Source organism: Nerophis lumbriciformis, linkage group LG31, assembly GCF_033978685.3.
Source record: "Nerophis lumbriciformis linkage group LG31, RoL_Nlum_v2.1, whole genome shotgun sequence".
NCBI classification, from domain to species: domain Eukaryota; kingdom Metazoa; phylum Chordata; class Actinopteri; order Syngnathiformes; family Syngnathidae; genus Nerophis; species Nerophis lumbriciformis.
In genome coordinates, this window is record NC_084578.2 from 4,432,022 (window position 1) to 4,454,431 (window position 22,410).

General features: G+C 40.9%; 1 protein-coding gene across 2 annotated transcripts in view; it reads left to right on the forward strand.

Moving 5' to 3' along the window:
• LOC133574058 (ephrin type-A receptor 6-like) overlaps positions 1–22,410 on the forward strand; it is a 515,834-nt gene that overhangs the window by 135,958 nt on the left and 357,466 nt on the right. For both annotated transcript variants that reach the window (XR_009811371.2, XM_061926082.2), the window contains exon 3: positions 9,803–10,466. Coding sequence is in view for 1 of the 2 variants with exons in the window: in XM_061926082.2 (XP_061782066.1) it covers positions 9,803–10,466 (664 nt within the window). In the remaining variant the exon portion in view is untranslated. The remainder of the gene's footprint in view (positions 1–9,802; positions 10,467–22,410) is intronic.

The following is a 22,410-nucleotide window of genomic DNA, read 5'->3' on the forward strand; positions in this document are numbered from 1 at the left end:
TGAGTGGGACAAAACGGCGCTTGCCAAATACTCTCATCAGTGAAGCATGTTTTATACAAACAGTGGGATGTCTAATAATTAGGAAGGTTTGTGTTATGTTTGTGCTCCTACAAAAAACATATAAAAACATAAAATATATTTATTCCCCATATTTTTCCATTTTCATACATTTTTGGAAAAGGCTCCAGGGAGCCACTAAGACACTTCAACCACGAAACTAAGTGAAGCTGTCAAAATTGTAACTTTCTGACAATCAGCAGGTTGTGTGTAATATTTTTTTTTAGCTTTAATACACTTTTTATTTTTTTATTTTATTAATCAATTTTTATATATATTGCATCAAAAGCAGACAATATATCAGAAAATACAGAATTGCATTCACGCACAGCATACAACGTTTGGTGGACAAAATGAGACAAAGACGGAGTGGCATGGAAACTCGTCTTTCCGTGGCAGCGTCGGAGAAAGTTGTACATGTAAACACACTGTTGCGTCACAGTCCACGCAACTACGGTGGGTTCAAGGATCGCTAAAATTAGTAGGACAAAACGGCGCTTGCCAAATACTCTCATCAGTGAAGCATGTTTAATACAAACTGTGGGATGTCTAATAATTAGGAAGGTTTGGGTTATGTTTGTTCTCCTACATAAACATAAAATATATTTATTCCCCATATTTTTCCATTTTCATACATTTTTTGATACTAAGACACTTCAACCACGAAACTAAGTAAAGCTGTCAAAATGTTAACTTTCTGACAATCAGCAGGTTGTGTGTAATATTTTTTTTTAGCTCTAATACACTTTTTATTTTTTATTTTATTAAGCAATTTTTATATATTGCATCGGAAGCAGACAATATATCAGAAAATACAGAATTGAATTCACGCACAGCATACAATGTTTGGTGGACAAAATGAGACAAAGACGGAGTGGCATGGAAACACGTCTTTCCGTGGCAGCGTCGGAGAAAGTTGTACATGTAAACACACTGTTGCGTCACAGTCCACGCAACTACGGTGGGTTCAAGGATCGCTGAAATTAGTGGGACAAAACGGCGCTTGCCAAATACTCTCATCAGTGAAGCATGTTTTATACAAACTGTGGGATGTCTAATAATTAGGAAGGTTTGTGTTATGTTTGTCCTCCTACAAAAACCATATAAAAACATAAAATATATTTATTCCCCATATTTTTCCATTTTCATACATTTTTGGAAAAAGCTCCAGGGAGCTACTAAGACACTTCAACCACGAAACTAAGTGAAGCTGTCAAAATTGTAACTTTCTGACAATCAGCAGGTTGTGTGTAATATTTTTTTTTAGCTCTAATACACTTTTTTTAAATTTATTTTATCAAGCAATTTTTATATATTGCATCGAAAGCAGACAATATATCAGAAAATACAGAATTGCATTCACGCACAGCATACAACGTTTGGTGGACAAAATGAGACAAAGACGGAGTGGCATGGAAACACGTCTTTCCGTGGCAGCGTCGGAGAAAGTTGTACATGTAAACACACTGTTGCGTCACAGTCCACGCAACTACGGTGGGTTCAAGGATCGCTGAAATTAGTGGGACAAAACGGCGCTTGCCAAATACTCTCATCAGTGAAGCATGTTTTATACAAACTGTGGGATGTCTAATAATTAGGAAGGTTTGTGTTATGTTTGTCCTCCTACAGAAACCATATAAAAACATAAAATATATTTATTCCCCATATTTTTCCATTTTCATACATTTTTGGAAAAAGCTCCAGGGAGCTACTAAGACACTTCAACCACGAAACTAAGTAAAGCTGTCAAAATGTTAACTTTCTGACAATCAGCAGGTTGTGTGTAATATATATTTTTTTTTAGCTCTAATACTTTTTTTATTTTTTATTTTATTAATCAATTTTCATATATATTGCATCAAAAGCAGACAATATATCAGAAAATACAGAATTGCATTCACGCACAGCATACAACGTGTGGTGGACAAAATGAGACGAAGACGGAGTGGCATGGAAACACGTCTATCCGTGGCAGCGTCGGAGAAAGTTGTGCATGTAAACAAACTACGATGAGTTCAAGGATCGCTGAAAATAGTGGGACAAAACGGCGCTTGCCAGATACTCTCATCAGTGAAGCATGTTTAATACAAACTGTGGGATGTCTAATAATTAGGAAGGTTTGTGTTATGTTTGTCCTCCTACAGAAACCATATTAAAACATAAAATATATTTATTCTCCATATTTTTCCATTTTCATACATTTTTTAAAAAGCTCCAAGGAGCTACTAAGACACTTCAACCACGAAACTAAGTGAAGCTGTCAAAATTGTAACTTTCTGACAATCAGCAGGTTGTGTGTAATATTTTGTTTTAGCTCTAATACACTTTTTATTTTTTATTTAATTAAGCAATTTTTATATATTGCATCGAAAGCAGACAATATATCAGAAAATACAGAATTGCATTCACGCACAGCATACAACATTTGGTGGACAAAATGAGACAAAGACAGAATGGCATGGAAACACGTCTTTCCGTGGCAGCGTCGGAGAAAGTTGTACATGTAAACATACTGTTGCGTCACAGTCCACGCAACTATGGTGGGTTCAAGGATCGCTGAAATTAGTGGGACAAAACGGCGCTTGCCAAATACTCTCATCAGTGAAGCATGTTTTATGCAAACTGTGGGATGTCTAATAATTAGGAAGGTTTGTGTTATGTTTGTCCTCCTACAGAAACCATATTAAAACATAAAATATATTTATTCCCCATATTTTTCCATTTTCATACATTTTTTGATACTAAGACACTTCAACCACAAAACTAAGTGAAGCTGTCAAAATTGTAACTTTCTGACAATCAGCAGGTTGTGTGTAATATTTTTTTTTAGCTCTAATACACTTTTTTTAAATTTATTTTATCAAGCAATTTTTATATATTGCATCGGAAGCAGACAATATATCAGAAAATACAGAATGGCATTCACGCACAGCATACAACGTGTGGTGGACAAAATGAGACAAAGACGGAGTGGCATGGAAACACGTCTTTCCGTGGCATCGTCGGAGAAAGTTGTACATGTAAACACACTGTTGCGTCACAGTCCACGCAACTATGGTGGGTTCAAGGCTCACTGAAAATAGTGGGACAAAACGGCGCTTGCCAAATACTCTCATCAGTGAAGCATGTTTAATACAAACAGTGGGATGTCTAATAATTAGGAAGGTTTGGGTTATGTTTGTCCTCCTACAAAAACCATATAAAAACATAAAATATATTTATTCCCCATATTTTTCCATTTTCATACATTTTTGGAAAAAGCTCCAGGGAGCTACTAAGACACTTCAACCACGAAACTAAGTAAAGCTGTCAAAATGTTAACTTTCTGACAATCAGCAGGTTGTGTGTAATATTTTTTTTTTTAGCTCTAATACACTTTTTATTTTTTTATTTTATTAATCAATTTGCATATATATTGCATCAAAAGCAGACAATATATCAGAAAATACAGAATTGCATTCACGCACAGCATACAACGTTTGGTGGACAAAATGAGACAAAGAAGGAGTGGCATAAAACATGTCTCTCTGTGGCAGCGTCGGAGAAAGTTGTACATGTAAACACACTGTTGCGTCACAGTCCACGCAACTATGGTGGGTTCAAGGACCGCTGAAATTAGTGGGACAAAACGGCGCTTGCCAAATACTCTCATCAGTGAAGCATGTTTTATACAAACTGTGGGATGTCTAATAATTAGGAAGGTTTGGGTTATGTTTGTTCTCCTACATAAACATAAAATATATTTATTCCCCATATTTTTCCATTTTCATACATTTTTGAAAAAGCTCCAAGGAGCTACTAAAACACTTCAACCACGAAACTAAGTAAAGCTGTCAAAATTGTAACTTTCTGACAATCAGCAGGTTGTGTGTAATATATATTTTTTTTTAGCTCTAATACTTTTTTTATTTTTTATTTTATTAATCAATTTTCATATATATTGCATCAAAAGCAGACAATATATCAGAAAATACAGAATTGCATTCACGCACAGCATACAACGTGTGGTGGACAAAATGAGACAAAGACGGAGTGGCATGGAAACACGTCTTTCCGTGGCAGCGTCGGAGAAAGTTGTACATGTAAACACACTGTTGCGTCACAGTCCACACAACTACGGTGGGTTCAAGGATCGCTGAAGTTAGTAGGACAAAACGGCGCTTGCCAAATACTCTCATCAGTGAAGCATGTTTAATACAAACTCTGGGATGTCTAATAATTAGGAAGGTTTGTGTTATGTTTGTCCTCCTACAAAAACCATATAAAAACATAAAATATATTTATTCCCGATATTTTTCCATTTTCATACATTTTTTTGATACTAAGATTCTTCAACCACGGAACTAAGTAAAGCTGTCAAAATGTTAACTTTCTGACAATCAGCAGGTTGTGTGTAATATTTTTTTTTAGCTCTAATACACTTTTTATTTTTTATTTTATTAAGCAATTTTCATATATATTGCATCGAAAGCAGACAATATATCAGAAAATACAGAATTGCATTCACGCACAGCATACAACGTTTGGTGGACAAAATGAGACAAAGACGGAGTGGCATGGAAACTCGTCTTTCCGTGGCAGCGTCGGAGAAAGTTGTGCATGTAAACAAACTACGACGAGTTCAAGGATCGCTGAAAATAGTGGGACAAAACGGCGCTTGCCAGATACTCTCATCAGTGAAGCATGTTTAACATAAACAATGGGATTTCTAACAATTAGGACGATTTGTGTCATGTTTGTCCTCCTATAGAAAATGTACTAAAACAAAAATAAATGTTTTCTTTATCTTTTTCCATTTTCACACATCTCTGACAGAGGTCCAGGGAGCCATTAGGGCGGCGCTAAAGACCCTCGTCCTAGTCTGGACGCTGGTTTATTAGAAAAGTGGAAATTCCACAGCTTTTATTGAGTATTTGAGACACAAACATGCGTACAATGCATGTATTTAAACACTTTTCTTCGTACTACGACCGAACGTTCGGACATCTAAGGTCGTGCCTAATAGGGAAGACGTTTTACAAGAACTTTTATGTGACGTGACTGGCTGATGAAAAGTGGCCAAAGAGGGGGGAGAAAACCATACAGGTGGGCCATCAAGGCGCCGTCTAACAAATGACTTTTTTATTAAAGAACGCTGTCTAATATGAGGAATGACTTGAGTTCCATAAGATGTTGGATGATATCCTCAATACCCCTCTGACACGGCGGTGATGTGTCACCATAAACTATTCCAAAGGGAGCGTCGCTAAGGGCTCTGTCTGACATTCTTCGTTCGGGAGGGGGCGGGGGTGGTTCATTTGCTGGCTGTACTCGGTTGTTACTCTCAGGACTTTCCATGATTAGAAAATGTTGACTGGCTAAATACATGTATTGATCAGTCGTGGGTCGGAGTCATCAGACTTTTTACATTTTTACCTCCGCAGTGTACAAAAAGAGCTACTTGATGCAAAAGTATAGTACAAAACCCAAAACCACATCGGTACGTTGTGTAAATGGTAAATAAAAGCAGAATACAATGATTTGCAAATCCTTTTCAACCTATATTCAATTGAATAGACTGCAAAGACAAGATACTTAATGTTCCAACTGAGAACCTTTTTTTTTTGTTGCAAATAATCATTAACTTATTTTTTTAAATTTTTTATTAAAACATTTTTAAATTGTTTTTAATTTTTTTTAATTGTAATTGTTTTATTATTTGTATTTTATTTATTTATTTGTTATTGTTTTATTATTATTATTATTTTTGTTTTTGTTTTTGTTATTTATTTATTTATTTATTTATTTTTGTACTGTCCAGTTTCTCAGGCAAATCATAATCATTAACTTATTTTTTTAAATTTTTTAATAAAAATGTTTTAAATTGTTTTTAATTTTTTTTAATTGTAATTGTTTTATTATTTTTATTTTTTTTATTTATTTGTTATTGTTTTATTATTATTATTATTTTTTTGTTTTGTTTTGTTATTTATTTATTTATTTATTTATTTTTGTACTGTCCAGTTTCTCAGGCAAATCATAATCATTAACTTATTTTTTTTAATTTTTTAATAAAAATGTTTTAAATTGTTTTTAATTTTTTTTAATTGTAATTTTTTTATTTTTTTTATTTTTTTTATTTTTTTTATTTATTTGTTATTGTTTTATTATTATTATTATTATTTTTTTATTTTTTTTGTTATTTATTTATTTATTTATTTTTGTACTGTCCAGCTTCTCAGGCAAATCATAATCATTAACTTATTTTTTTAATTTTTTAATAAAAATGTTTTAAATTGTTTTTAATTTTTTTTAATTGTAATTGTTTTATTATTTTTATTTTTTGTATTTATTTGTTATTGTTTTATTATTATTATTATTATTATTTTATTTTTTTTGTTATTTATTTATTTATTTATTTTTGTACTGTCCAGCTTCTCAGGCAAATCATAATCATTAACTTATTTTTTTAATTTTTTAATAAAAATGTTTTAAATTGTTTTTAATTTTTTTTAATTGTAATTGTTTTTTTTGTTTTTATTTTTTATTTATTTGTTATTATTTTATTATTATTAATATTTTATTTTGTTATTTATTTATTTATTTATTTATTTATTTTTGTACTGTCCAGCTTCTCAGGCAAATCATAATCATTAACTTAGAATTTATGGCAGCAACACCTTGCAAAACAGTTGTCACGGGGACATTTTTACCACTGTGTTACATGGCCTTTCCCTTTAACGTGGACTTATATGTTGTGAAATGAATTATTTACACAGAAAAATCATGTAATTGTTTATTTACATACTTTAATTGTTTCCAAACGGTGTCTGTTACACGGCAGTAAAACGGCTGATCAAACAAAACATAAGTCATCGTCATGGACCCACTAGCTGCGAAAGCTAGCTCTCCAATCAGCTAAACAGACCGAATAACTCCACGGTGAAATTTTGGTGAATTTATTGAGGGATTTAAGAATCTGAAACAATACAAAAAGAATGCCTTTGTAAGTTAATAATACTAACACAGACACTCGTAATTGTCTCAGCATATTAGCTAATGCTTTTTGATTGAAACTTTTATTATTAGATTGCACAGTACAGTACATATTCCGTACAATTGACCACTAAATGGTAACACCCGAATAAGATTTTCAACTTGTTTAAGTCTGGGGTCCACGTTAATCAATTCATGCTAACGACGCTAGCTCGATGACATTACAATAGCACATACAAATCTGCATGAAAACACTCCTACAGACATCACACATGGGACGGTTTAGTCGGTAAGAATTGTTTTAGTTGTACTGTAAAACCTACAAACCTTGCTTGGAGGGATGAATGAAGAATCCATAGGAGTCGAACCACAATGGACTTTTAGGACGTTTTATAGATAGCAGAGATCAAAGCGTAGGAAAAAAGTCCGGAATGTATAGTATTAAATGCAAACATTTTTGGATCATTCGATGATCATCATCGGCGGTCACTCGAACGAGTATGACGATCCTCCCGGTCGGGGTGTATCCTTTTATGGAGGATGCCTGTGCGTGACTTTGTTTGACGTGTGGAGACTGGTGCACAGACAGAAACGGGTCAGGGTCCAGTGGCATGGAGTCCAAGACGACTGGGGACCCTTTTCTGTTGCAGCCTTCTTCCGCCATCGCAGCCGTTGTGGTAGTTCTTAAATCTACCGTCTTCCGCCTGATCCGCCGTTGAGGTCTTCACCGTATCCCTGGTTAGGGGGAAGTCAGGTACTAAGTCTTTGCCAAGGGCCACATGGGGTGACAGTAGTAAAGGGGTTAACCTCCTAGTGCCCCGTTGTGGTCGTTCTTAAATCTACCGTCCTCCGCCTGCTCCGCCGTTTAGGTCTTCACCGTATCCCTGGCTAGGGGGAGGTCGGGTACTAGGCCTTTGCCAAGGGCCACCTGGGGTGACAGTGGTAAAGGGGTTAACCTCCTAGTGCCCCGTTGTGGTAGTTCTTAAATCTACCGTTTCCCGCCTGCTCCGCCGTTGATGTCTTCACCGTATCCCTGGCTAGGGGGCAGTCAGGTACTAGGCTTTTGCCAAGGGCCACCTGGGGTGACAGTAGTAGAGGGGTTAACCTCCTAGTTCCCCGTTGTAGTAGTTCTTAAATCTACTGTCTTCCGCCTGACCCGCCGTTGAGATCTTCACCGTATCCCTGGCTAGGGGGAAGTCAGGTACTAGGCCTTTGCCAAGAGCCACCTGGGGTGACAGTAATAAAGGGGTTAACCTCCTAGTGCCCCGTTGTGGTAGTTCTTAAATCTACCGTTTTCCGCCTGCTCCGCCGTTGAGATCTTCACCGTATCCCTGGCTAGGGGGAAGTTGGGTACTAGGCCTTTGCCAAGGGCCACCTGGGGTGACAGTAGTAAAGGGGTTAACCTCCTAGTGCCTCGTTGTGGTAGTTCTTAAATCTACCGTTTTTCCGCCTGCTCCGCCGTTGAGGTCTTCACTGTATCCCTGGCTAGGGGGACGTTAGGTACAAGGTCTTTGCCAAGGGCCACCTGGGGTGACAGTGGTAAAGGGGTTAACTTCCTAGTGCCCCGTTGTGGTAGTTCTTAAATCTACCGTCTTCCGCCTGCTCCGCCGTTGAGGTCTTCACTGTATCCCTGGCTAGGGGGACGTTAGGTACAAGGTCTTTGCCAAGGGCCACCTGGGGTGACAGTGGTAAAGGGGTTAACTTCCTAGTGCCCCGTTGTGGTAGTTCTTAAATCTACCGTCTTCCGCCTGCTCCGCCGTTGAGGTCTTCACTGTATCCCTGGCTAGGGGGACGTTAGGTACAAGGTCTTTGCCAAGGGCCACCTGGGGTGACAGTGGTAAAGGGGTTAACTTCCTAGTGCCCCGTTGTGGTAGTTCTTAAATCTACCGTCTTCCGCCTGCTCCGCCGTTGAGGTCTTCACCGTATCCCTGGCTAGGGGGCAGTCAGGTACTAGGCTTTTGCCAAGGGCCACCTGGGGTGACAGTAGTAGAGGGGTTAACCTCCTAGTTCCCTGTTGTAGTAGTTCTTAAATCTACTGTCTTCCGCCTGCTCCTCTGTTGAAGTCTTCACCGTATCCCTGGCCAGGGGGCAGTCAGGTACTAGGTCTTTGCCAAGGGCAAACCTGGGGTGACGGTAGTGCAAAGGTTAACCTCCTAGTGCCCCGCTGTGGTCATTCTTAAATCTACCGTCTTCCGCCTGCTCCTCCGTTGAAGTCTTCACCGTATCCCTGGCTAGGGGGCAGTCAGGTACTAGGCCTTTGCCAAGGGCCTCCTGGGGTGACAGTAATAAAGGGGTTAACCTCCTAGTGCCCTGTTGTGGTAGTTCTTAAATCTACCGTTTTTCCGCCTGCTCCGCCGTTGAGATCTTCACCGTATCCCTGGCCAGGGGGCAGTCAGGTACTAGGTCTTTGCCAAGGGCCACCTGGGGTGACAGTAGTGCAAAGGTTAACCTCCTAGTGCCCCGTTGTAGTCGTTCTTAAATCTACCGTCTTCCGCCTGCTCCGCCGTTGAGGTTTTTATCGTATCCCTGGCGAGGGGAAAGTCAGGTACTAGGCCTTTGCCAAGGGCCACCTGGAGTGACAGTAGTAAAGGGGTTATTCTCCTAGTGCCCCAAGACCCCCATAGAGGAGCCTCCACTGCCGGATGCACTTTAACGTCATGCCCAGGACGATATTGTCTCGCTTATATGAGAAGGTCTTTTACATCCACAACACAACAGACATGTTGTTCATTCTGTCTTTTTGTTTTTCTATCCCCCACCCTGTTCTTAGTGGGATGCGATCACAGAGATGGACGAGCACAACCGGCCCATTCACACCTTCCAGGTGTGCAGCGTGATGGAGCCCAACCAGAACAACTGGCTCCGATCCAACTGGATTTCCCGGCAGGCGGCCCAAAAAATCTACGTGGAGCTCCGTTTCACCCTGCGCGACTGCAACTCCATCCCCTGGGTGTCCGGCACCTGCAAGGAGACCTTCAACCTCTTCTACCACGAGACGGACGAAGCCCACGCCGTGAAGTTCAAGCCGGCTCAGTACACCAAGATCGACACCATCGCCGCCGACGAGAGCTTCACTCAGATGGACCTCGGGGATCGCATCCTGAAGCTCAACACGGAGGTGCGCGAGGTGGGACCCATGACCAAGAACGGCTTCTCGCTGGCGTTCCAGGACATCGGCGCTTGCATCGCCTTGGTCTCGGTGAGGGTTTACTACAAGAAATGCCCGTTCACGCTGAGGAACCTGGCCTCGTTCCCGGACACGGTGCCTCGCGTGGACTCGTCCTCGCTGGTGGAGGTGAGGGGCGCCTGCGTGGACCACGCTGAAGAGCGGGACACGCCCAAGCTCTTCTGTGGAGCTGATGGCGACTGGTTGGTCCCCTTGGGGAGATGCGTCTGCAGCGTCGGCTACGAGGAGGTGGACGGATCCTGCATCGGTGAGTTTGCCAATTTTCCTAGCACGCTTTTTGGCAACGGAGACATGAATAACAACACTTCAGTTGTCAAAGTACGGCAGCCAAAATATAACCTGTCCAAACACTCGATACAGGACTTGATCATCATTCTACAAACCCCAAAAGCAGTGAAGTTGTCACGTTGTGTAAATGGTAAATAAAAGAAAGTTGAGGAATGCTCATCAAAGGCTTATTTGTAACATCCCACAGGTGAACAGGCTAATTGGGAACAGGTGGGTGCCATGATTGGGTATAAAAGCAGCTTCCATGAAATGCTCAGTCATCCACAAACAAGGACGGGGCGAGGGTCAACAAATGCCTGAGCAAATTGTTTAAGGACAACATTTCTCAACCAGCTATTGCAAGGAATTTAGGGATTTCACCATCTACGCTCTGTAAAATCATCAAAGGGTTCAGAGAATCTGGAGAAATCACTGCACGTAAGCAGTAAGCCCGTGACTTTCGATCACTCAGGCGGCACTGCATCAAAAAACAACATCAGTGTGTAAAGGATATCACCACATGGGCTCAGGAACACTTCCTAAAACCACTGTCAGTAACTACAGTTGGTCGGTACATCTGTAAGTGCAAGTTAAAACTCTACTATGCATAGCCAAAGCCTTTTATCAACAACACCCAGAAGCGCCGCCGGCTTCGCTGGGCCCGAGCTCATCTAAAATGGACTGATTAGATTAGATTTAGATTAGATTTATTGGTCCCCTTGGGGAAATTCATTGTCACTGCCGTACATTTAAACACTAGACATTACACATCACACAAAAAAAAATAAAAAATAAATAAAAATAAAAAATAACAAAAAGACATCATACATGACTAACACACATTTACAGGCTTGTCAGACAGGTCGGCCGGGCCTGCTGTTAAGGGCGGCTATAGCTGCAGTGGAAAAGTGTTCTGTGGTCTGACGAGTCCACATTTCAAATTGTTTTTGGAAACTGTGGACGTCGTGTCCTCCGGACCAAAGAGGAAAAGAACCATTTGGATTGTTATAGGCACAACGTGTACAAGGCAGCATGTGTGATGGTATGGGGGTGTATTAGTGCCCAAGACATGGGTAACTTACACATCTGTGAATGCACCATTAATGCTGAAAAGTACGTACAGGTTTTGGAGCAACATATGTTGCCATCCAAGCAACGTTATCATAGACGCCCCTGCTTATTTCAGCAAGACAATGCCAAGCCACGTGTTACAACAGCGTGGCTTCGTAGTAAAAGAGTGCGGGTACTAGACTGGCCTGCCTGTAGTCCAGACCTGAATGTGTGGTGCATTATGAAGCCTAAAATACCACAACGGAGACCCCCCGGACTGTTGAACAACTTAAGCTGTACATCAAGCAAGAATGGGAAATAATTCCACCTTCAAAAATGTGTCTCCTCAGTTCCCAAACGTTTACTGAGTGTTGATAAAAGGAAAGGCCATGTAACACAGTGGTAAAAATGTCCCTGTGACAACTTTTTTGCAATGTGTTGCTGCCATTAAATTCTAAGTTAATGATTATTTTGCAAGAAAAACATGAAGGTGGTGTTTCTGGGTGTTGTTGATAAATGGTTTTGGCTTTGCATAGTAGAGTTTTAACTTGCACTTACAGATGTGGCGACCAACTGTAGTTACTGACAGTGGGTTTCTGAAGTGGCCCATGTGGTGATATCCTTCACACACTGATGTCGCTTTTTTGACGCAGTACCGCCTGAGGGATCAAAGGTCCGTAATATCATGGCTTACGTGCAGGGAATTCTCCGGATTCTCTGAACCTTTTGATGATATTACGGAGCGTAGATGGTGAAATCCCTAAATTCCTTGCAACAGCTGGTTGAGAAATGTTGTTCTTAAACAATTTGCTCAGGCATTTGTTGACAAAGTGGTGACCCTCGTGGAACTGTGGACCAGCTCTATACTCTCGGCAGGGTCCTTGAGGGTGCATGGGAGTTTGCCCAACCAGTCTACATGTGTTTTGTGGACTTGGAGAAGGCATTCGACCGTGTCCCTCGGGAAGTCCTGTGGGGAGTGCTCAGAGAGTATGGGGTATCGGACTGTCTGATTTTGGCGGTCCGCTCCCTGTATGATCAGTGTCAGAGCTTGGTCCGCATTGCCGGTAGTAAGTCGGACACGTTTCCAGTGAGGGTTGGACTCCGCCAAGGCTGCCCTTTGTCACCGATTCTGTTCATAACTTTTATGGACAGAATTTCTAGGCGCAGTCAAGGCGTTGAGGGGATCCGGTTTGGTGGCTGCAGGATTAGGTCTCTGCTTTTTGCAGATGATGTGGTCCTGATGGCTTCATCTGGCCAGGATCTTCAGCTCTCGCTGGATCGGTTCGCAGCCGAGTGTGAAGCGACTGGGATGAGAATCAGCACCTCCAAGTCCGAGTCCATGGTTCTCGCCCGGAAAAGGGTGGAATGTCATCTTCGGGTTGGGGAGGAGACCCTGCCCCAAGTGGAGGAGTTCAAGTACCTCGGAGTCTTGTTCACGAGTGAGGGAAGAGTGGATGGTGAGATCGACAGGCGGATCGGTGCGGCATCTTCAGTAATGCGGACGCTGTATCGATCCGTTGTGCCGGAAGGCAAAGCTCTCAATTTACCGGTCGATCTACGTTCCCATCCTCACCTATGGTCATGAGCTTTGGGTTATGACCGAAAGGACAAGATCACGGGTACAAGCAGCCGAAATGAGTTTCCTCCGCCGGGTGGCGGGGCTCTCCCTTAGAGATAGGGTGAGAAGCTCTGTCATCCGGGGGGGAGCTCAAAGTAAAGCCGCTGCTCCTCCACATCGAGAGGAGCCAGATGAGGTGGTTCGGGCATCTGGTCAGGATGCCACCCGATCGCCTCCCTCGGGAGGTGTTTAGGGCACGTCCGACCGGTAGGAGGCCACGGGGAAGACCCAGGACACGCTGGGAAGACTATGTCTCCCGGCTTGCCTGGGAACGCCTCGGGATCCCCCGGGAGGAGCTGGACGAAGTGGCTGGGGAGAGGGAAGTCTGGGCTTCCCTGCTTAGGCTGCTGCCCCCGCGACCCGACCTCGGATAAGCGGAAGAAGATGGATGGATGGATGGATGTATTCTCTTTTTATTTACCATTTACACAACGTGACAACTTCACTGCTTTTGGGTTTTGTAGATTTCTTTCCCGGGTGGGTAAACAACACTTCCTGACTATAACGGGTTTTTTTTTTTTCATTTTCATCACACATTCCCCCCTGCTTTTTATCGCCGTTCTTAATTTTCCTCGCCTCACTCTTATTGCTCGCTACTTACCCTCTGGAGATTAAGATGAGATCTAATGTCATTTGGCTGCTGTGCAAGATTGATAGTGTGCTGGTGGAGAGCCTCCTTCCAACATGCTGTCTATCTACTCTGTGGATCCATCTTGGATGGCAAATGCCGTGGTTTTGGGACTCGGGATTGTGTGTGTGTGTTGTTCTAAAAGTGTGTGTGCATGTGATCAGGCGCTGTGTTTATCAAACAGCTGTGCCGGTTGCTACCTCGGAGCTGCAGATTAGCCACACTGACTTGGTAGCAGTTTGAACTGGAGATCTCTGATATGAGCCTCGTTCACTGTGATGCTATAACCATACTTGCAGACCTCCGATTTCGGGAGGTGGGGGGTGGGGGGCGTGGTCGGGGGTGGGGCGGGGGCCGTGGTTGGGGGCGTGGTTAAGATATATATATATATATATATATATGTATGTGTGGGGGAAAAAAATCACAAGACTACTTCATCTCTACAGGCCTGTTTCATGAGGGGTTCCCTCAATCATCAGGAGATTTTAATGGAAGCATTCACATACCATGGTTTGTATAAGGCACAGAGTGGGTGGGTACAGGCTGGCGTAGGGGCGTGGTGATTGGCTCATGTGTTACCTAGGAGGTGTTTTTTGTCTGTGGCGGCATGCTGATACAATGGTGGTATTTCGCAGGTTTTGGTTCCTGAAGGCTTCTTTCAGGAACCAAAAACCTGCGAAATACCACAGAACTCAGCAAACACATTTGGGACCTCAAAGACAATAATGTTGAATATTCAATAACATGGCAAATTCTTGCATCCAGCACACCTTACAATAGTGGTACTAAAAGATGCAACCTATGCTTGGAAGAGAAACTGTTTATTATATACCGTCCAGACCTGTCATCCCTCAACAAGCGCAGCGAAATTGTATCAGCATGCCGCCATAGACGGAAACACCTCCTAAGTAACACATGAGCCAATCACCACGCCCCTAGGCCAGCCTGTACCCACCCACTCTGTGCCCTATATAAACCATGGTATGCGAATGCTCCCATTAAAATCTCCTGATGATTGAGGGTACCCCCCCTCATGAAACAGGCCTGTAGAGATGAAATAGTCTTGTGATTTTTTTCCCACACATACATATATATATATATATATATATATATATATATATATATATATATATATATATATATATATATATATATATATATATATATATATATATAAGAAATACTTGACTTTCAGTGAATTCTAGCTATATATATATATATATATATATATATATATATATATATATATATATATATATATATATATATATATATATATATAAAGAAATACTTGAATTTCAGTGTTCATTTATTTACACATATACACACGCATAGCACTCATCTACTCATTGTTGAGTTAAGGGTTGAATTGGCCATCCTTGTTCTATTCTCTGTCACTATTTCAGAACACACACATTATACAAATATGCATTATAAAATCAATAAGAAAACGGGAGCTCTAATTTGCGAGTCTGAATTAGGATCAGAAGTTCCTATATAAACATTGCGCACTCACGTCGCCTTTTTGTATTGATTACTGCAGCTGTGCACTGGATTCATTCACAAATACAAACTACAACTCACAAACACTTTAGAGTTAGGCTCCACCATCAGAATGTGTACTTCAACTTATAAAGATCACATGGATATTATTCAGTGAGTTGATTCACCAAAACTAACCTGTTATACAGGAGGAAAAAAGCACACATGACGTTTCAATTGTTCACAGACTGGTCGCGCTCATCAGAATGACAAGACACTTCCGGTCTGCAGGTGACAGCATTCAATTGGGAAGAAACGCCCTACTGCCCCCTACTGACCAATGTGAATACTGATAAATGTGTAATGACAGCTCCAAAAAACGAATTCAAAGCACAAAATAAAATAAATAAATCAACACAAAAATGTGACACATTATGGGTGGGTCACATATGCATGTACAGTAGATGGCAGTATTGTCCTGTTTAAAAGTGTCACAACATTGCTGTTTACGGCAATGTTGTGAACGGGCTGTCAACACGTCACTCAGGTCCGCCTGAATTTCCGGAGATTTTCGGGAGAAAATTTGTCCCGGGAGGTTTTCGGGAGAGGCGCTGAATTTCGGGAGTCTCCCGGAAAATCCGGGAGGGTTGGCAAGTATGGCTATAACAGAGATGCCTTCTTTACGTTCATAAACAGGAAAGTCAGCGCACTGAAGCGAGTTTTTCCCTAAGAAACAATGCAAATATGAAAAATTACATATTTTACTACAGGTTTGTCCACAATATAAAGCTTTGTGCAGTCATTTTCTAGACTATAGAGTGCACCGTTGTATAAGCCGCACCCACTATATGTGTGCAAAAATATATATTATCCATATATTAGCCGCACACTGCAAAAAGTCAGTGTTCAAAAACAAGAAACAAAAATACAAAAATGAGGGGTATTTTATTTGAACTAAGCAAAATTATCTGCCAATAGAACAAGAAAATGTGGCTTGTCAAGACTTTCCAAAACAAGTCAAATTAAAGCTGCAAGCAGCATTGGTCGGGCCCGCGTATTTGGCAGGTGCTAGTCCTAAGTGTCCCAATACTTTTGTCAAGTTTTAGTCCCAAGTGTCCCAATACTTTTGTCAAGTTTTAGTCCCAAGTATCCCAATACTTTTGTCCAGTTTTCGGCCTAAATGTCCCAATACTTTTGTCCAGTGGTAGTCATAAGTGTCCCAATACTTTTGTCTACTTTTAGTCCGAAGTGTCCCAATACTTTTGTCTAGTGTACCTACCTTGTCTGCATTGTGTGGGCACGCTGGTGCTTCCTGCTTTTAAGCAGCCATCTTGAGAAAACAGCAGCGCAGCGGTTCTTTGAAGGGTCATAAAATCAAAACCGGAGCAGGTATTAAAACGCTGTTCTGTTATTTTATACACAAGGGTTTAATCTCTCTCCTGTGTTAGTTTGAAGCCGAAACGACAAACGCGCTCAGAGGAGATAGTTTTTGAAGGAAGGTGACCGGTTTTACAAAAAATGTGTTTTGAAGGGGGAATAGCAAACTTCCTGTTGATTTTTGCTGTGGGTTGTCAATTTATGAAATGTAGGTCTAAGTGAGCCCTACATAGAGGTTTTTGTTTCATGTCTCTCCGACCTTCCCAGTGGGAGTTACAGGCAGTTTTGTCATTTTTTTCTTCCGAGGAGCAGTTTTTTCTGCGTTTTATTAAAAAAATGCGGTAGAGCACAATTTTGAGATTTGGGGTTCGGTTTTTTCATTCAGTCCTGATGTGTGTGTTCAGTTCGGTGAGTTTTAAAGTATGTTAAGGGTGTCAAATTACAGCTCAAAGAGGCAAAAGTGACTGTTTTTAGTACTTTTTTTGTCTTGAAGGGGGAATTGCCAACTTCCTGTTGATTTTTGCCCGAGAATATACTATTATGAAATCTAGGTCTAAGTCACACCTACATAAAGGTTTTTGTTTCATGTCTCTCCGACCTTCCTAGTGGGAGTTACAGGCAGTCTAGTTTTTTTTTTTTTTTTGTAGGGGGCGCTAGAGCGCAATTTTGAGTTTTGAGGTTTGGTTTTTTGATAAAAAAGGGGGTCAAATTACAGCGCAAAGTTGCGGAAGAATAATAATAATAATAATAATAAGAAAGAATAAAACCTTACAAATTCAATAGGTCCTTATGTCCCATTGCATAAGGACTCCCACAGGCAATGGGCCATGCGGGCCCTAATTAGCTAACTGCAATGAACTCAAAAATAGCTTAAAATAAGTATATTCTCACTAATAACAAGTGCACTTTTCTTGGTAGAAAAAAAAGAGACCTTTTTGCTCAATATGGTGAAAAATATTCTTAAATGAAGTAAATGCTAGTGCCATTATCTTGACATAATGATATGCGCTCGGCATCATGATTTTTTTTTTTTCATGCTTGAAGTAAGAAATGATTACTTTGAAAAAGCAATTTTATACTTGTGAGTGTTGATGACACAACTTTGCAACACTTGATATTCTAGTTTCAAGCAGGTTTTACTCAATATAGGTCATCACATCTCAGCAACAAGCTGTAATATCTTACTGGGATCATTTAGGACCAAAACCCTTAAAACAAGTAAAACACTCTAACATAAAATCTGCTTAGTGAGAAGAATGATCTTATCAGACAGAAAATAAGCAAATATCACCCTTATTTGAGATATTTCATCTTACTTAGATTTCACTTTTTGCAGTGCACCGGACAATAAATATGTTGCAAAATAATTCATTCACACGGAAAGATGATGTAAATGTTTATTTTCATACCTTAATTGTTTCCAAACGGTGCAGTAAAACGGCTGATAAAAAAACAAAACAGAATTCATCGTCATGGACCCGCTAGCTGCTCTCCAATCAGCTAAACAGACTCAATAACAACACGGTGACATTTTAAACATCCATCCATCCATCCCTCTTCGCCGGCGGCGTTTCTGGGTGTTGTTGATAAATGGCTTTTGCTTTGCATAGTAGAGTTTTAACTTGCACTTCCAGATGTAGCGACCAACTGTAGTTACTGACAGTGGTATTCTTAAGTGTTCTTGAGTCCATGTGGTGATATCCTTTACACACTGATGTCGCTTTTTGATACAGTACCACCTGAGGGATCGAAAGTCATGGCCATTGCCGCTTACGTGCAGTGATTTCTCCAGATTCTCTGAACCTTTCGTTGAAATTACGGAGCGTAGATGGTGAAATCCCTAAATTCCTTGCAATAGCTGGTTGAGAAATGTTGTTCTTAAACTGTTCAACAATTTGCTCACACATTTGTTGACAAAGTGGTGACCCTCGCCCCGTCCTGGAAGCTGCTTTTCTATACAATCATGGCACCCACCTGTTCCCAATTAGCCTGTTCACCTGTGGGATGTTCCAAGTAAGTGTTTGATGAGCATTCCTCGACTTTCTCAGGCTTTTTTGCCACTCGTGCCAGCTTTTTTGACACAGGTTGCAGGCATCACATTCCAAATGAGCTAATATTTGCAAATTACCAGTTCGCAAGTTTTGTGAATCGTAAATAAAAACAGAATACAGTGATTTGCAATTCCTTTTCAACCTATATTCAATTGAATTTGTCAGTTTGTTGCTACTTTTTGTAAGTGCAAGTTAAAACTCTACTATGCAAAGCCAAAGCCATTTATCAACAACACCCAGAAACTGTGGACGTCGTGTCCTCTGGACCAAAGAGGAAAAGAACCATCCGGATTGTTCTCGGCGCAAAGTTCAAAAGTGTCATGTCTGTGTAATCATGTTTTGTTTTAAGTCATGTTTTGTTTAGTTTCTGGCTTTTCACTCCCTTGTCTTGTTTGCATGATCACCCATTAGTTGCACCTGTTCCACGTTTGGACTCATTGTGCACTCTTGTTTGTCACCATAGCAACCATTAGTTTTCACCTGTCACGTCACGCACCTGTTTCACGTTTTGATTCACGCACCTGTTACACGTTTTGAGTCACGCACCTGCTTTCACTAATCATGTCCATAGTATTTAAGTTCATTCTTTTCAGTTTGTCGGGCTGACGACCTCACCACATTTATGCTCTGTCCATGCCTGATACTTCTTTCCATGTCCATTCTTCATGCAACTATTTTTGTCCAAGCCAAGTAAGTTTTTGTTCCATGTTTATAGTCTTTTTGGTTTCATAGTTTGTTCTCCGCCATTGTGCGTGTTTTTCGTTTGTATTTTTTTGCTATAGTCTTTTGGTTTCATAGTTTATTCTCCGCCACTGTGCGCGCTTTTCGTGACGTGACAGGTGAAAACTAATGGTTGCTATGGTGACAAACAAGAGTGCACAATGAGTCCAAAACGTGGAACAGGTGAAACTAATGGGTAATCATGCAAACAAGACAAGGGAGTGAAAAGCCAGAAACTAAACAAAACATGACTTAAAACAAAACATGATTACACAGACAAGACAGAAACTGTCATGACTTGGTCTTGGGTGTGTGCTTTTCCGGGATGCAACGGAAAGTTGGCTCGGGCGAGACGGGAATGAAGGTACATGATTTATTTATTATATTAAAAAAAAGTACAAACGAAAAGCACGCACAGTGGCGGAGAATAAACTATGAAACCAAAAGACTATAGCAAAAAAGTACAAACGAAAAACACACACAATGGCGGAGAACAAACTATGAAACCAAAAAGACTATAAACATGGAACAAAAACTTACTTGGCTTGGACAAAAATAGTTGCATGAAGAATGGACATGGAAAGAAGTATCAGGCATGGGCAGAGCATAAATGTGGTGAGGTCGTCAGCCCGACAAACTGAAAAGAATGAACTTAAATACTATGGACATGATTAGTGAAAGCAGGTGCGTGACTCAAAACGTGAAACAGGTGCGTGACGTGACAGGTGAAAACTAATGGTTGCTATGGTGACAAACAAGAGTGCACAATGAGTCCAAACGTGGAACAGGTGAAACTAATGGGGTAATCATGCAAACAAGACAAGGGAGTGAAAAGCCAGAAACTAAACAAAACATGATTACACAGACATGACAAAAAGCCAGCATCTGTGATGGTATGGGGGTGTATTAGTGCCCAAGGCATGGGTAACTTACACATCTGGGAAGGCTGGTATGCTGAAAGGTACATACAGGTTTTGGAGCAACATATGTTGCCATCCAAGCAATGTGATCATGGACGCCCCTGCTTATTTCAGCAAGACAATGCCAAGCCACATTCTGCACATGTTACAACAGCGTGGCTTTAAGAGTCAATGACTATTTGCACAAAAAAAAAAATAGTTTCTGATTTGGATTATTAAATATCGTGTCTTTGCAGTCTATTCAATTGAATATAAGTTGAAAAGGATTTGTTGTATTTTGTTTTTATTTACCATTTACACAACGTGACAACTTTTGGGTTTTGTACTATGATGTCCCAACAACTCAATGTTGACTACATTTGAAGATGGACAAATTGGACTTTTGGAACACTTGTGTATAAAACAGGCCTGGCCCTAACCAATCTGGCGCCCTAGGCAAGATTTTAGGTGGCGAACCCCCCCCCCCCCCCCCCCCCCCCCCCCCACATCGGCAGTGAAGTGTATATACTCACAAGAAACCGAATAGCTTTGTCTTTGACCTTTTTTTTTTACTTACAACTATACCTAATATATAAAGGGGTGGAAAAGTGACTATTACCTGCAGGGCAAACATTAGCTAACCAGAAGGCAATAACAATGTAAACAAAAAACACCTGCTTGAAAGATCTAATACAAATGTCCCTGAGGAATGTAAGGTGGGAGTACTGTAATTACCTAACGTTACATTATTATTTTCCAAAACAATTTAGCCCCCTCCACAATATTAACCCGACGTTAAAACAGAACTAGCTATTTATTGATTAGCAATTGCCGAATCATGTAACATTAGCTTAATGCTAAAAAGCCAGGTTACTATCACATTCTGTAACAGACAAATAATTTCATGTAGGCTAACGTTACCTACCTGCTACCTCTTGTCTTTTTCTCGTTTCTCCTCCTCTTCTTTTCTCTTTTTTTCTTCCCTGGGCACCTGACAGTTTTGGCCGTTTTGACATCTTGTGTTGATTTTTTGATGTGGTGACGTCCAAAAAGAGTCATGATACGGGAAGGGAGGGGGCGCACCGTGCGGGGGGGTGGGGGGGGGGGAGGGGGTAATGTTGTAACAAATAATATTTCTATTAAATAGGCTTTACTTTGCATTTTAATTAAAGTGGGATTATTGTTTGTATTTAGAAATAATAGTACCAACTTTTTTTTTTTTTTTTTTTTTTTTTTTTTTTTTTTCTCCAACATTTGTGGCACTGGCGTGGCGCCCCCTGATGGACGGCGCCCTTAGCATTTGCCTATACGGCCTATGCCACGGGCCGGCCCTGGTATAAAACTACCATTTTGACCATCACTGTCGGCTTTTATGACTTTGACAATGAATGAAAACTCATAATGACTCCCATGATTAAGAAACAGGCATGATGCTTTATGGTCTTTTGGGACATTTTTGCCAAATCTTGAGGCACTAATTGCATTGTTGTTTTTTGACTGCATTGCAGCCAACAGGTTGTGGGTTTACGGCGCAGATTTTTTCTTTATTTTTTTTTCTTTGAGGCGCACTATACCCATATGCTTGCAATAATTGTTTGTCCACAAACGTCTAATCCTGCTGAAGGAAGACAGTTGTGATGGAAAAGCAGATGGCGTCGTGTTTGTGTTTGAGTTGTGTTTGTTTTTACAGACGACAATGTAATGTGCTGCGTCCGCCATCTGCTCCTCATCAGTCACAACTGCATGCTTTCCTGCGCGTGGAGATTGGCTCTTTACATTTTTTCTTTTCGTTCCTTCATTTATTATCTCCCGCTTATTCCAGGGCTATTCAGCTCGTGGCCCCGGGGCCGAATCTGGCCCCCGAAATGACACCATACTGGTTCACAGTTTTCCCACCTAGGCCTTCAGCGATGTCCTACTTAGTCCCACTTCAATAAATACCACTCAAAATACAATAATGTATGTCGCCACATGACCACGGCTTGTAAAATACTATACAGAAACACACTTGTGCACTACTGGGTATTGAACCACATCAATTTATCACATACTTGCCAACCCTCCCGGATTTTCCGGGAGACTCCCGAAATTCAGGCGGA